At 40.7% G+C, this 15,297-nt stretch overlaps 2 protein-coding genes across 2 annotated transcripts; one reads left to right on the forward strand and one right to left on the reverse strand.

Moving 5' to 3' along the window:
* Window positions 1-4,132: 4,132 nt before the first annotated feature.
* Window positions 4,133-8,243, reverse strand: zmat2 (zinc finger, matrin-type 2). Its single transcript, XM_010752950.3, has 6 exons — window positions 8,141-8,243; window positions 6,962-7,061; window positions 6,747-6,870; window positions 6,381-6,454; window positions 6,147-6,292; window positions 4,133-5,140 (listed from the first exon to the last, which is right to left on the reverse strand). The coding sequence occupies exons 1-6, from the start codon at window positions 8,213-8,215 to the stop codon at window positions 4,997-4,999; spliced, it is 663 nt and encodes a 220-aa protein (XP_010751252.1). The 5' UTR covers window positions 8,216-8,243; the 3' UTR covers window positions 4,133-4,996.
* A 1,750-nt stretch (window positions 8,244-9,993) lies between these two features.
* Window positions 9,994-15,001, forward strand: slbp2 (stem-loop binding protein 2). Its single transcript, XM_010752951.3, has 9 exons — window positions 9,994-10,134; window positions 11,575-11,739; window positions 12,200-12,280; window positions 12,420-12,500; window positions 12,684-12,827; window positions 12,922-13,092; window positions 13,173-13,335; window positions 13,425-13,554; window positions 14,124-15,001. Exons 1-9 carry the CDS (start codon window positions 10,082-10,084, stop codon window positions 14,186-14,188), a joined length of 1,053 nt encoding a protein of 350 aa, XP_010751253.2. The 5' UTR covers window positions 9,994-10,081; the 3' UTR covers window positions 14,189-15,001.
* Window positions 15,002-15,297: the final 296 nt, after the last annotated feature.

A 15,297-nucleotide genomic window follows, 5' to 3' on the forward strand; every position in this document is an offset into this window, starting at 1 on the left:
GAGGAGGGGGGGTGTATGATGATGAAGGCAGCATCCTCCTCCTCCCCCCGTCTAACCACAGAGCGGAACAGATGCTGCAGTTGCACGCACTAAGCTGCAGCTCGGCTGCTGACGAAAAACACGACACACTGTTTAAAAAAAAAAAAAGAAGCAGCAGAAAGACACAGACTCTGGATCAGTTCAAGAGTTCACTGATCACTACAACATATAACATCGAACCCAGTCTCTTTTTGTTGTCAGCTGAGTTACACTTAAAGTACAAGCATGGGGATGTGAAGAGAGAACCTGTAACCATAAACCTACAAAAGAGTTTGAACCACAAACCTACTAAATCATTTCTAATACCGGAATATTGCAACATGCTTATGGTATTGTATTACATGTAGGTGATGTGGAAATGAGGAAACAGGTCTGGTCTTATGAAAAAAGATTAACATGACTGTTTTGGTCCTGCTGAATATCAGTTAGAGGCACTACAGACAAAAACATATTATTTATTTTTAAGTGCTTTGATACACTGACAATATAAAGAATGGAAGTCGTATCCGTAACAGTAGAAGAGCCGTTTTAAAGCTCAAAGTCTGTGACTCTGGGTGCCACCATGTTGGTAGTCCTGCCTCTTCCATCTCCCGGCTAAAAATCTGCAAAGATCTCACTTATCAGCAGACCTGAGGTGGGCTCAATGACACCTGGTAGCTCAAACAGACCCCCTGTAAGGGCACCCACCTGTCAGTCAAGTGGCAACACTGTTAATTCTGGATAACTTCTCCATGAAGATATCTAAATTTTGACTATTCACGTGTCATGTCTCAAAACAAACCTTCACGTCAGCAGCAGACCTTCCTGTTTGATTCCTGTTGATATTCTAAAGGTTTGTACAGACGGGTTTTGTATCATATCATTCAGAGCCTGATTTATTCAACATTTTATTCACGAAAGAATGGAAAAAACTGTGTTTTGTAAGGCTGTTGACAGTATTTTATGATTTATTGAGTGATGAAAAGAAATATCCAAATTTCCCTCTTTGATATTTTACCAAAATGAAAACAATGTTCCGAAAATGTATACAAGTATGTGCATTTTCAGGGATATAATTCCTCATTTGCATACTTGAACATAAATTGTCCAAAAAACTTGTAATACAAAAAAGACTTGTCCTAATGTGAGTAATCATCTCAGGAAGTTTCATGATGATATCTGTTACTTTAAATTTTTTCTCTGTTCACATGTTGTTTCAAAGGAGCAAGGTTTCATGTCCTCATGCTCCCTCGCAGCTTTTTTAGTTCATCTTTTTTAAGAGTGTCAGAGGAAAATCCCTCGCCTTCTTCCTCCTCTGTCAGTCATGCAGGGTGTGATGTCACATGACCACGACTCAACACATTTATCCCAAACACACACAAAACATTCAGAGACGGGGCGGTCCGTAGGACGCAGTAATCAGATCACAGGTGGGATTTAAAAAGGCCAAACCTCATCCTGATGACTCAGAGACATCCAGTCTGACGGTAGACGTGCATTCTGGGAGTGCAGATACAAAAATAAATCCCCACATGCAGATGTGGCCGTCACAGCTGATGGTAACAATGTGTGAAAATGAAAAATTCAAAAGAAAAATGCAGGCATCACACGTCTGAAGCAGCAGTTCTCAAATTCGTTCTGTCTTTTCCAGAAGTTGAAACAGTTCACCCTCCCCAACACGCAGTTTTAATCAATCATTAATGACAATGGAGGAAGCAACTAATAAAAAGGGATCCAAGTTGAATTTACAGAAATAAACTTGAGCGTCAGCAAACTCTTTGTTTGTTTATGAAGTCAGTTTCATTTCACTCAGTTTTCCTCTGTCATCAGTGGCTGACCTAAATTAACCTCTGTCATCTGTCATTAATCCTTCAACCCTTAAATTAGTTTAGGAGAAGAACTGATTAAACAGCCTGTAATTTAACTAATATTGGTTCATTTGTTGAAACTCTTCAAAGAGTAACAGACTAAATGAAGATAGATAGATAGATAGATAGATAGATAGATAGATAGATAGATAGATAGATAGATAGATAGATAGATAGATATACTTTATTTATCCCAAGCTAGGAAATTATAGTAAGATGGAGTATAGTATAGATGGAGTTACCTTCAAACACTTTATAGTAGACATGTGACCCAAGTCGCTTGTTGTTGGGCAAGCCTGGGCCTTTATTTACATTTAGTCATTTAGCTGACACTTTTATCCAAAGCGACTTACGAAAGGGGGAACAATCATAGTAGCAGCAATGAGTACTACTTGCAGATTGTAGATTTGGGTTGACTAAAGACCGCCACAGTCTGGATCATCTGAAAGAGTTTCACTGTGCAGGCTGGGATGCCCTTCAGGAGGGCGTTACAGTAATCTAGTTACAAGATGGACGGCAGAGACAGGACTGCCAACATGGTGGCAGCCAGCACTACCACGCGTTGAGCTTCACAGCAGCTCTTGAGAAACCTGTGGGTGACGTCACTCATCACAATCTTTAACTGTATTATATTATTATTTTTTTTATTTTGTGACAGTGTCAGAAAATGTGAAATACAACAATGTACAACTGTATGAGGAAATGAAACATGATGTTTGGGTTTGTTCGAGAAAGCGATGAGGTTGAAGTTACCACGGTAACTGAGTCAAAATTAAACAATGGCTCTGCTTCTAAACTCAAGTTTAACAAACTCAGAGTTTCACAGAACCTGAGACCCACAAAACTCACTCAAACTGTGACACCCCTGTAAACATCCTCGTACAAAACAGGATCTCAGAGAGGCATCCTAAATGAATGAAGTTGACTTGATAACTTCTTGTTGTCGCTTGTTTCTCTCTGTGGACAGATGATGACAGTTGCAGCGAGAATACTTACAGCAGCCCGTCTGTGTGATGTATGCTAAGTGTCTCAGTCCAGTCGATAACCAGAAAAGTGTTAAGAGGAAAGGAAGCAAACTTCCCCTTCTTCTTCCTGTTGATCAAATTTAGTTTCAGGCTGCTGCACCAACAGTTTAGTTCAGTAGTTTTCTGCCCACAATCTGACGGTATCTCATTTGCATTATACATGCATTCAAACTAGAGCTGCAACACTCAGCTGAAATTACACAAATCGAGAACCGTATGTGTGAATTTGCAGCTTTTTTATTTGGTTTTAAATAGAATATTTTGTGGTTTTTGGTCAGACAACACACAATGTTTAAAGACGTCAACGTGTGCTCTAGATTATTTTGAAGGGAAATTCGAGGTACCCCTCCATCTTGTTGGGGTGTAGGGTACCAGGACCATAGTTTCCAACGTCAAATATGTTTCCGGAGGGTGTTTGTCTCCAAGGTTCTTATTTGTTACTCATTGTGTTTGTGGTTAAAGAAAGTGTCTGGTTTGAGAATCAGCTATTTGCAGAAGATGTGGTTTTATTGGCTTCATCAGACCGTGACCTTCATCAGACCCACCAAGGTTTTTTTTTTAGCCATGTGTCAATTGGTCTGGATGAGTCATCATCTCCGAGTCTGAGGCCGTGGGTGACTGCTGGAAAATGGTTAAACTTAAGGGCATCGTCCCACAGGTGAGAAAAAGTTGGTCAGTAAGAATGTTTGAATAAACTGACTTGATTTAAAGTTTAATCATTTTTATGTTTATGTACATTAGAGCCCCGTGAACTACTCCTTCTGGGTTGGAGGACTTTCTTATCGGACTCGACATGTAGGGCAATAAGAGCTGTCCCTAATAAAGTTAAGCCGTGTAGATCTTGTAACATTGTTTTAGATTTATGGGTCACGGTAATGGGGTTATTGTAAACAAAGTTAGGTTGGGATCCATGTGAAGTCCGTTATATAAAGCCAGGCAAAATCAACATTGACCAAGTTTCACCTCCCGTTCTTCATCCTTTTTATGCAAGTAAAAAGCAGATTTGCATCTCTGCTTCACGTAGAGTTCGGCCATAACCACCCAAACCAACAGTAAATGTGTGTGGTTGACCCATTAACTGTATAAAACATGGATGTAGTTTTAGTAACACAACCTGCAGGTTTCATTATACGTAACTTTAAGTCTAAATATAATTTGAACTGGTGAGTTATATAAAAATTCACCCTCAGTACAGGATATTAGCTATAGAGAACAAAACAGTTTTTTGTACCAGGCTGTAAAAATGTTTATTTCTGCTATGCATTTTAACAGAGACTAACTCACTTCTGTTGATTTTTTGGTCTTCCTTAAATGTATTACTTAATGTTTGTTATGCACCAAAGAAACCAAGAGAAACCCCTTGTATGTGAAAACAGATAATGACCAATTAGTAAAAAAAAAACAAAAAAAAAACATTTATTAAAATTCTCCCACAAACTATATCCTGATACAACAGAAAAGTTCATGACATGTCAACAATAAAACTGACGACTGTTTGAGCGTTAAAAATAATTTAACAAGTTAAATTTATCAGCACAGCCACTCAAAAATTAAAATTTTAACTAACTAGGGTTGTATTTTTGATAAAAACTTGAATTTTGGTGTGACAGTCTGACATTTTAACTTGTTAAAAGTTATTTTTGGATTTAAGTTACTTCTCGTTTTATTCATCGAAGCTTATACATGTCATAATCAGACTTCTTAACTTTAAGGAAATTAAAGTTTTTGGTCTCACTTGTCTTTCTGTCCGTCGTTTCTGACAACTTTTCACTCAGCAGCTTCACTGCAGAGAGAAAAACTACTTCCTGTTTATTAAAACAAGTCTATTTCTGGCAGGAAACTGCTGAATTTAATCTCATCAGAACTGACAGAGTGATGGATGAAACTACCAAAATAAAATAAAAAAAGAATATTTTCAGTGTAAAAGTCTGAACCAGGGCTGTGGAGTCATGGCCGCAGCTGGACGACTCCTTCCTGTGTTTAGAGTCTTGTTCTGGGCTTAAACTCCAGCTGACTGGGGGGGTGGAGCAGAGCTCCTCGACCTGATGCGTAGTGGTCCTCATGGTGTAGTCGAGCAGCAGAGCATCAGTGACTTTTCTTGGACGAGCCAAAGCCTGAGAAACCCATCACTGCCGCCATCTCATCGTCCTCCTCAAAGTCTACGTCCTCCTCCGCCCGACGCTTCCTCTCCTTCTGCTTCTCTTTCTTGTAGGCCTTCGCCTTCTCCTCCTGACAAACACAACAGGAAACGTTTGAATGAACTTAGTGACGTGATGTGCTAAGGCTCTGTTCACATCTACTACAGGTGTGAAAACACCTAAGCCGTATCAAGATTAAACTCTGACCACATTCAGAGGCCGCCTGACACACAAATCTTTTTTAGTGTCACTGTAGGTCAGATTGGCTGCTGATCATTATTGGCTGACATTTTACAACATGGTGGCCACACAGAAGGCTCTTTTGGGTCAAGATGGCAACAAATCTTATGGAAATGTGGATTTATTGATCTGGTATCGTATCTAACTTGTGAGTTAACTTGTGAATTTCTTATGGCTGCAGCCACTAATTATTTTCATTACTGTTATGTCTAAATGAATAGTTTAAGCACTTTGTCTACGTCACGCTGCGGCTGCCAATCAGACGATCAGAGCAGTCAAACCCTGCACAGTCAGCCTGAAATGTCTCTGAAACTGAGACAGATTATCTAAACTCTGATACGCTCCCTGTTGCGTTCTGACTTTGGTTATTTCATGAACTTTCATGAACTCTTTGACTGACTTGCAATTTATGGTGCAAAATAGAAGACACGAATGAGTTTAACTTGGTTTGTGTCCGATGGTTTAAGAGAGAGAGAGAGAGAGAGAGCAGTCACTGAGAGACAGACAGTGAATGAGATAAAGCCGGTTAATCAGTGAAAAGAAAAAAGAAAAAGTTATTCTTTCGCAGTGTTACATCGAGCAGAAATACTCACACTCTCCTCACCGCTGTACAACCCTGTGGTGATTCACCACAGTGGCTGATTCTGTCTGAATGCACAGTAAGACTTGTTTATAGCCGAGCAGTTGTTGATCAGTTCCTGCAGCAAAGGGCCGCTGCAGCAAGGACTGAGCCTTCGCGGATGGATGCTCTACCAACTGAGCTAACCATCACCGACCCTGGTCTATTTCAAAGATTTTTCTGAGAGTGTCATCACTTCTGATTCAGTAGGTGGGGGTGTGTCCTCCTCCCTTCTCACCTCCTCTCGGAGCTCCTTCATGCGCTCCTCAAAGTCGTACTCCTTCTGCTTCTCCTCCATCTTCTTCTTGTTCACCTCAAAACGTTTCTTCACCTGATCCAGAGACGAGCGCTCGACTCGCATCGACATCCCGAGGTTCCTCTGGTCTGCACACACAAACACCAACACACACACGGTTACACACAAACAGTGAACTGGTTCATCGTCACAGTTGCTTTGTCGTCATGAACTCACGTTTCTTTCCATTGATGTGATCCAGGAAGTTGATTGAGTCTTTCACGACACAGTCACAGACGTTACAGTAATAACTGGAAGAGAAAAAGAAGACAACGACGAATCAGATGATGACAGAACAATATTCAGTCTTTTAAGCAGCTAAATATTGAACTATGTCCTCAGCTTGTCTTAAACAGGTTGTGTGCAATGACTTTTTACAGCTTTCCTCTGAAAACGGCAGCAGGAAAGTGCAAAACTGACAGTGAGCTGAAAGTCACTAAAAGGTTGCAGATTCACCACAGACACATTGTTAATATTAAAATCATCAAAACAAGTCAAATAAAATCTGGTTGTGGTGTCGGGAGGAGATTAAATTCTTCATACCCGCCCATCTCAGCCTGGGGAGTGGTCTTTGTGATGACGATGGTCTTCCCCAGTTTGGACTCCAGATCCACTTTGTAGTCTCTGTGACGCAGGAGGTCACGTTTGACCGGCGGAGCCACTTTTCCTGCAAGAGAGAGAAAGACTGATCTGTCAGCCAGTAATCATAATCAATAAAAAGTTCATTTTTTAAATACATTTTTGTGTTATTGTCTCACCATCTCTCCTCTCTCTGTCCCTCTCCTCAGCGAGTCGTTTCTGAGCGAGGTTTTCATACTCATCTTTGTCCCACTTCCGACGGAAGTCGTTCTTACTGGACTACAAGCGGAGGAGAAGAAGAAAAGTCAGTCATACATGTCACAACACAATTCATTGACAGTGTATATCAGGGATGTCCAAACTTCTTTTAAAGAGGATCAGATTTGACAATGTGAAGAATACTAACGTTTAAAAAATTAAAAAAAACAATCAGGCGTGAACAAATCTAAAAAACAGTTCTGCCTTTCTGTCACATCTGGAGTCAGATAACGAAGAATAAATTGTACCGAACACGTTAAACTTCTTAATCTGAACCTCATGTTAATTTTAAACATGACTTATTATGAGTGATGCAAAGTCTGTTGACATTTAACTTTAAAACGTGTCACTCTTGTTCTTCTCTTTAACAAAATCATTCAGAAAGTAATATTTTGTGTCACATATAACACCAGCCGTTATGTCCTTAGAGGTTAATGTTTAGCACATTCAAATACTTCAAAAAGCCAAATCTGACAGCCATACAGTATCGGACAATACCGGGCCACGTAAAATCTGACTGCGGGCCGTGATTGGCCCCCGGACCAGACTTTGGACATGCCTGGTGTAAATCATAATTTTTTTTTTTTTTTAAACATTTAAATGTTTGTTTCTTAAATCAAGTTTAATTGTGACAAAGAAAAAATACTTTAAACTGAAATACGAGTCTTCCTGTTGACGCTTTTATTCTGAAGGAATCCGGAAGTCTCGTTGTTGTTGCTGCTTAGCATTGCTAACATATTCTTAGCAGCGTTGTTGTGATTCAGCGACGCAGCAAACAGAGACAAGACAAAACAGACAGACTTGTGTTACACGGCGCAGCACGATAACGTGAAAAAAATTAAAAAAAATAAAAACAACGATAAGCTTTAAAGAAAACCGGAAACGGTTACATTGTTCGTGAAGGTGCTATGGTAGCTAACGTTAGCCGCTAACTGACGCGCATGCGTATCATTAACAGATTCACAGCCGTTTAACGTCAAACACATCCGGGACAAAATAAAAGCCCCGCAAAGATTGAGTCGTAACATTTAAATAAAAGCACATCGTGTGTTTAAAGTTTATATATTTACACTTAAAACGAGCTCAGCTCAGTAACTCACCCCACTGCCGGACGCCATCTTGTCACGTTGTAAACGCCGAACAGCGCCGCCTGCCGGAGCGGAGAGACGCTGCATGTTTATGTCCTCTGTGTAAACAAACCACAATCATCTGACAGGATGAGAGGAGCAATCACAATGATCTAATCATTAACACACATCATACAGAGCAGAGAGGTTTGCATTCACACTGCACTCTGCATTTAGTCTGTTGTGCATGTTGTGGAGAAATTGCTGAAGTCAAAGGTCAATGGTGAGGTCAGGAAGGAAGAAAGTGTTCAGGAGCCTCTTATGTCTTATGCTGTGTTATTTATTGACGCTTGGCCAAGGAGAATTAGAGACACTCTCAATGTTCATCAGAAGTGCCTGAGTCGGTCTCACATTCTGCCCAACTCATCCTGGTGGATAGACTTTAAACCCAAAGATAACAACACAAATACTACACGCCCAGAATTAGTCAAAGAGAATGTTTTTACCCATGGAGGTGTTATTGTCAGCATATTCTAGTCTGAAGACACAGATGTCTATCTATCATGTCTAGGAAGGCAGCAATAGGTCTCTTCGACAGTGTTGAGAGAGACTGGCACCTACTGGTCTCAATCAAAGCCAAACAACTAATACTGCTGAGGACCTCAAGGCCCACACGTGACCTTGTGTAACCTAAGGATAGAAAATTCCATAACAGTACATAGATATGTATATACTGTCATATCCACCTACCTCATGTACAGAACACAACTGTTTGTAGAAACCATATTTATTCCACCGCCTGCACCAGTTTACAAATATGTATAGATACTCATGTGCATATGTATCAATATTTATGCAAATACACATACCTTTCAAATATGCATATAGTTATTTTTTTATGTTTGTAAGTTTGTATGTTCATGTCTGCGTCCACGTGTCGTGTCTGTTGTCTTTTGAACTGTACTTATGTCTATACCTGGATGTACAATTGAGAGCAGAGTGAACTGGAGTCAAATTCCTTGTGTGTGTGTACACACCTGGCCAATAAAGAGATTCTGATTAAAAAATGACCAGAAAGAAAAAAGAAATATTAGTGGAGATAGTGGACTAATTTAATGAACAATTTTAAAAAGAAAAAAAACAAGGAAGCCCATTGATGACTTGGAGACTTCTCACTCATTGATTGGTCCCATGTCCCCACCGCTAGGGATAACCGTGCTGTAGAACATATTATCAACTGGTGTGAGTACAGTGATGACTACAGGAGAGAAAAACAGCTTACAAATAGATAAATAATCTTCATACAATTCAAGCACACATCCAAAATTTTGCATCACAAGTGATGACAGGAAATGGATTAATGGATGGATAATGGAATAAAACAACCCATCATAAATAATAATAATTATTCTTTATATAAATATTCTAAATTAAATACATTTAAATAATAATAAAGAAACTAAATACAATTTTTATGATTAATAAATAAGGGCATTAGAAAGGAGCGATTAATTTGACTTTTGGGGGACTTCATCATCAATATGTTTCGATAGATAGAAGTTATGTATTATATGCCCATTATCCAAAGCTGACATACATCATGAACAACTTCGTGAACAACTATGACTAAGCACTAACACAGGTCCTTCATTCCTATAAATATTATTTAAATATTCCTTTAAAGTCTGTCTTGTCTTATCTTGAGCACATTTCGCTGATAAACCTCTGTACTTTTTCTTTTTTGTGCTATTTATACTTTTCCTAAAGGCTCTAATACCTCTAAACTCTACAATAGAGTCACTATGTTGAGACATGGATGTACTCACCTCTCTTACGTCATTCCGCCATCACCTGTCCAGGTGAGGCGGGCCCCGCCCCCTCTCAGGTGCAGCTCATTAAAAAGCTGTGAAAGCGGAACAATAACGTCCGTCCGTCTGAACTGAAGGCGCCAAACTCAAACTGCAAATATAAAAAATGTCAACCAGCGGAGTGGAAACGGCAGCTCAGAGCCCGCTGCTCTCCTCCAGGTAACGACGACCAGAGAGACCTTTAGTTACAGACAGAGAGAGGCCAGGACCCGGTCACGTGTCCCGAGAAATATCCGCTATATACTCACACATAGTGTCTGTTAAATGAAGCGTCATCTTCGTCACTTTTAAAAGTTTGATTTAGTCATCTTCAGTCTGTAAAATCTGTTTGTAATTAAACTTTAGAGGCAGCAGTTATACCTGCAGACAGTGCTCTGGGCTGTAAAACCCAGCAAGCTGCACGTTTACCCAGTTAAATGTATTTATTTTTGTCAGTAATCTTCTAAAAAAAATGAGTTTATTGTAGTAAATAAGAAAATATGATATTAAAGTTTCAGGTCCAATTAATGACATCATACTATTATTCTGGAGTTCATAAGCTTTTAAAGTTTGTGTTAAATACTTAAATCAGCTAGTGTATACTCTTAAAACACTCAAAGAAATGACTGTGAAATACTCAAATGAATATGAAGTGAACTTAAAGTAAAACTACTAAAGTAGCCAACTGGCATTAACTGCTGTTAGCTCGTTAACTCAGCTAATCCTGCAGCTAATGTTCACTGACTCAGCTCCAGAGTTGCACTGTATTCCCTGTCGTCAAACTGGCCTCTGTTGGCTTTGGATTGCCTTGTTCAGTCCCAGTCTAGGGTGTTGGGACGTAACACACATTCAGCTCTACTAGATACCAGGACCAATCCCTCCTAGGTTCCCAGTAAAGCATCACGATAACAGCATAGACTATATAAAGACTGGACGGCGTATCATCGACGTCACCCACGGGTTTCTGAAGTTCAGTGTGGTAGCTTTGGTCGCCACCATCTTGGCAGTCCTTGCCTCTTGCTGCCTCCTAATGGCTAATCTAAAAATGAAGTGAAGAAACCTGTAACGGCACCCACCTGTTAAAGCAGCCATGCTGTTAATTATGCATAATTTTAAGCCTTTAAATAATTTGAATGGTTAAGTTTATATAGAAATTCAGACTCACTACAGTTGTCATGAATGGGTACATTTGCTATTGAGACCAATTTATATAGTAGTCTTTAAACATGGTTATTTCTGCTGTGATGTTGGATTTTAACATGGGGACCTATAGAGACTGACTCATTGTCTAGCCAGCCTCAAGTGGATGTTTGAGGAACTGCATCTTTTTAATTAAAAACTTCAGTTCAGAGAAACTTAAGTTGAACCAGTTAAATGTTTTGTGAGCAGCTCCTCCATTTAGAGATTCAGGATGCTGCCTGATTTGGGTAAACTACAAGATGTTCAGTTTACACATCTGAGAAGCTCAAAACAATTGATAATTGATTATCAAAATAATTGCTGCTTAATTTTAATATCTGACAATTAATCAACAAATCGCAGCTCTAGTTTCTTGTCCACTGTATCTCAGTATCAGTGTGCACTGTGTTTTGGGCTGATGTTGTCGTTTGGTGTCCTCAGCTTCTGTTTCAGCCCGTGGTCATGTGTTTGTGCCAAGGGCTGGTCGGCGGCTGTGTGGAACGGCCTGCCTGACCCGCTGCTGGCTGCCGCCGCTGCCTCCGGATGCTCCGCCCCTGAGCCGTGGCTCCTCCCTGGCTGCAGCTCTGTCTACGATAGCCTGGTCAGGTGAGGAACAATTCACCTGGAGTCAAAAAATAGATCATATCAAGAGTTTTTACAGTTTTAACTAAAGAAGTGAGAGAAGACACGTTCTCATGAGTTCTTTACATCCACAGTGACTTAAAATTAAATATTGAACACAGCGTGTTCAGTGACCTCAGACTGATAAAACAAATCTTCAAACTTTTATGTGTGTGTATGAAACTGTACTTTGATGTGTCTGCTTCAATAAACTTTCCAGGAGAGTAACAACAGAAAAAAACTGTTTAGAAGTCAGAATTTTACACTGCAAAATAGTCACATGAAGTTTAATTTGGTTTGTGTCCAATGCTTGTGAACGTTGGTCAAGAGACACTGAATGAGAGTGAGCGAGCTCTGCAATCGATAAACCCAGGAGCTCATTGTGGCTGTAATAATTCCTAATGAGATTAAAGTGGGTGACCATACATCGTCTTACTCTTCACAGTAACGTCTCTCCAATGCAGTCACCCCCTGCTGCCAACGACCTTCGAGGACGAGAGCGAGCTACAAGCAACAAACCTCGCAGGTTCAACAACTTTAGTTTCACTTTCAGATGTGAAGATATTAAAGGCTGTAAACAGACTGGAAGTTAATTCTTTAAGGACGGACTGACAAATGTGTCACTGAACCTAAAACTGATAGAAACTTTATCTTGCTTTCTTCAGGCCGTCCATCCTGGAGCGTTGTATCCTCAAAGTGTCGACCAGCAGTGTGGCTGTGGGGACGGACGATCTGGACAAGAAGAGGTCAGTAGGCTCATTTTTCAGATATCTGGACAAACTGTCAGAATACAGAAATGAATCAAACTGAGGTTTGTATATAAGTGCTGCCAAAAAAATTTCAAAGCAGCAGATTGTTCAGAAATTTTGAGATAACAGGTGCATAGAGTTAAATAATGAGTTCATTGGTTGACCTTTGTTTCCCTGCAGGCCTCCCCTTGGTCGCTGTTACCCTTGCTTCCCTGACCCGGACAATACGGAGACAAACGCTGCGGTTCTGAAGCGGCGGCAGAAACAAATCCAATATGGCAAGAACACGAGCGGCTACCAGAACTACGTGCAGCAAGTGCCCAGGTGAGAAAACGCACCTGAGTTACTTTCTAAGTGGATTTCTGGACATGGTAGAGGTGAAACATGACACTCAAACCATGCCTCTCCTCTTCCTCAGACATCTGAGGGATCCTAAGCTCCACCCGTCCACTCCCAACAAGTACAAGAAGTACAGCCGGCGCTCTTGGGACATGCAGGTGCGTTTGTGGAGGCGAGCGCTTCACCTGTGGGACCCTCCCACTGACACCCAGCCGGACGTCGCCGACACACAGGACCCAGTGGAGCAACTGTAAGTGGCTGTAATTAAGTTATTATGATGCCTCCTGGTGGACAGATGAGGCTTTGTGAATGTGACCTGGTTCTTTGCAGGCAGAGCCAGCTGGCAAAGATGACCTCTGACCTGTGTGAGGACGGAGGAGACAAGCAGAGAGAGAAGGAGACTTCAGCAGCCTCTAAAGCCTCCTCTGTGTCTCCTCTGTCAGACGTGACCTCTCTGGAGCTGCCTGGACCATGGAACAGTCCACTCTCAATGGTACTCCTCAGCTATGATGTCCATGCTTAATCATAGCAGTGTATTTCAGTAGACGTGGAGTTTTTATGCTTGGTTTTTCTTCTCTTCAGGAGGCTGAGGGAGGCCACAGGCCACTTCGCTCTCCTCCTGGCCTGAGCTACTCCTTCAGGAGTCAACTGACCACCAACGACAACATGACCGACTGGCTGCACTTCCTGTTGGAGGCAGACAACGCCCAAGGTGAGGTCAGAGGCCGGGTGACAACCCAGGAGCTCACAGTAGCTTCAGTACAATGCTCAGGTAGAACGACCAGGTCACCACACACAAACCCCCTGAATCACAGCACGCTACAATCACGGCTACAACCACAGCTACAGCCAATCACGACTAACTACAGCTAGAGTCAGTCAGAGCTAATGCTACGGCTACAGCTACAACCAGCCACAGCTACACCTGCAGCTACAACCACAGTCAGTCACAGCTTCAACCAAAAAATAAAATGAATTCTTGGTAACAAAGTCCTGATTTATAAGAACTGGAGGACTGAAACGGATCGCAAGTTTTTGTTTCAGTTTTTTTTTTTTTTTTTTTTTTTTTTTTAAATCCGTTAAACAAAACACTTAACTTAAAATAGCTGTGTGTGTCCTTTTGGAAGAATTTAAAGATTGAGGTTTTTGAGCTTGGGGAACTGAAACTGAACACAAATTCCAGTTAAAGGGATCTGACACTTTGTATACCCACTTTGTATTTGATCATTTGCCTCTTTTTAGATTTCATCTCTCACCCTTTTTTCTGTTTTGTTCTTGTAGATTTTGGCTCTGATGACCAGCAGGTTCCCGTCTTTTCTGACCAGCTCTTGTGGAATCCATACTGATCATTACCGAATCTCCAGCGATCTGAAACAAACGAGGTTCAGTCGTCTGTCAGCGTCTTTAACTCTTTAGTCATCATCGTGAAAACTTGACATTGTCCTTGTTTGGACCTTTAATAATGTGTTGACCCTTGATGTTGGAGTAATGTTTGTGTGTGCGTGGTTTCCAGTATCCAGTACATTTGTCTTTTTAAGATAACGACAGCAGGGATGTGATTCGTCCTGAGTTACATCCACCCCTCCAGGATCTCTTTTCGGAGGTGGGAGGACGACCTGAAGAGAACTGAGAAGAACCAACCTGGAAATGTGTTTGAGATTTTCCCGGCTGCTCTTGAACGCGTCCTCGGGTCAGACAGCTGAACACTTTGACCTAAGCATGGTACTATAATTTGCACTTTATATATTTAAGTTAAACTGCATCCGATGGCGCACATCTCACCTGAATCATGTTTTAGTTTGATCATCCTGCACTGAAGGAAAAGCTGCTACTTTTTTGTATTTCGAGTCACTTAATTTTGTCTTTTAATCCCATTTGGTGTCACTTTATCGCCTCTCTGTTGACTGCTGTTGTTGTCTTTGGTCCACCATCACCTTCATGCTCTGCTGTCTGTCTGGATCTGACTACAGCTCCTCCTTTCTGTACCTCCATGTTTTTTCTAAAAAACAAAAACCTTCATTGATGGAGGAGAAAAAAGGCTGTCGCTTTGTGTTGTGAGTTTTCTTTTTTACTTTTTTGTGTTTATGAATTTGTCATTTTGTGCTGCTTGAATATCGGGCGCAAAGCTGAAAGATGTGATTAATAAAGATGTAAATAAAGTGTTATAAATTCACAGACTGGATGGTTTTCTTCTAGAAGAAATGTTGGCAAATATACAGAGTTAGATTGTGTGGGCCCCCCTGGACTCTGTGTTCCCCTACCATAGTTGGCTACTGAAGCAGTAATTCGGCAATAATGTTGACATTGAGATTCCAGGTGATGACCTCAAAGATGACTGAGTGATTATTAAAGTGTGCAAGCTTTAAAATAATATAAAACAAATAAACCTGTTTGTCTACCACATAATTTAGTTCACAGTTTTGACGTCTGTAGTGTTTACCTACAATTTAGAAAT

The sequence above is a fragment of the Larimichthys crocea genome, chromosome XII, assembly GCF_000972845.2.
Source record: "Larimichthys crocea isolate SSNF chromosome XII, L_crocea_2.0, whole genome shotgun sequence".
Classification (NCBI taxonomy): Eukaryota; Metazoa; Chordata; class Actinopteri; family Sciaenidae; genus Larimichthys; species Larimichthys crocea.

Coding starts and splice junctions, on each gene's coding strand:
- slbp2 (XM_010752951.3), top strand. CDS start 10,082: ATGTCAACCAGCGGAGTGGAAACGGCAGCTCAGAGCCCGCTGCTCTCC. Junction 12,828..12,921: donor TACGTGCAGCAAGTGCCCAG/GTGAGAAAACGC, acceptor CCTCTTCCTCAG/ACATCTGAGGGATCCTAAGC. Junction 13,093..13,172: donor CAGGACCCAGTGGAGCAACT/GTAAGTGGCTGT, acceptor GGTTCTTTGCAG/GCAGAGCCAGCTGGCAAAGA.
- zmat2 (XM_010752950.3), bottom strand. CDS start 8,215: ATGCAGCGTCTCTCCGCTCCGGCAGGCGGCGCTGTTCGGCGTTTACAA. Junction 6,293..6,380: donor TCACATCAATGGAAAGAAAC/GTGAGTTCATGA, acceptor TTGTGTGTGCAG/ACCAGAGGAACCTCGGGATG. Junction 5,141..6,146: donor TGAAGGAGCTCCGAGAGGAG/GTGAGAAGGGAG, acceptor TGTGTTTGTCAG/GAGGAGAAGGCGAAGGCCTA.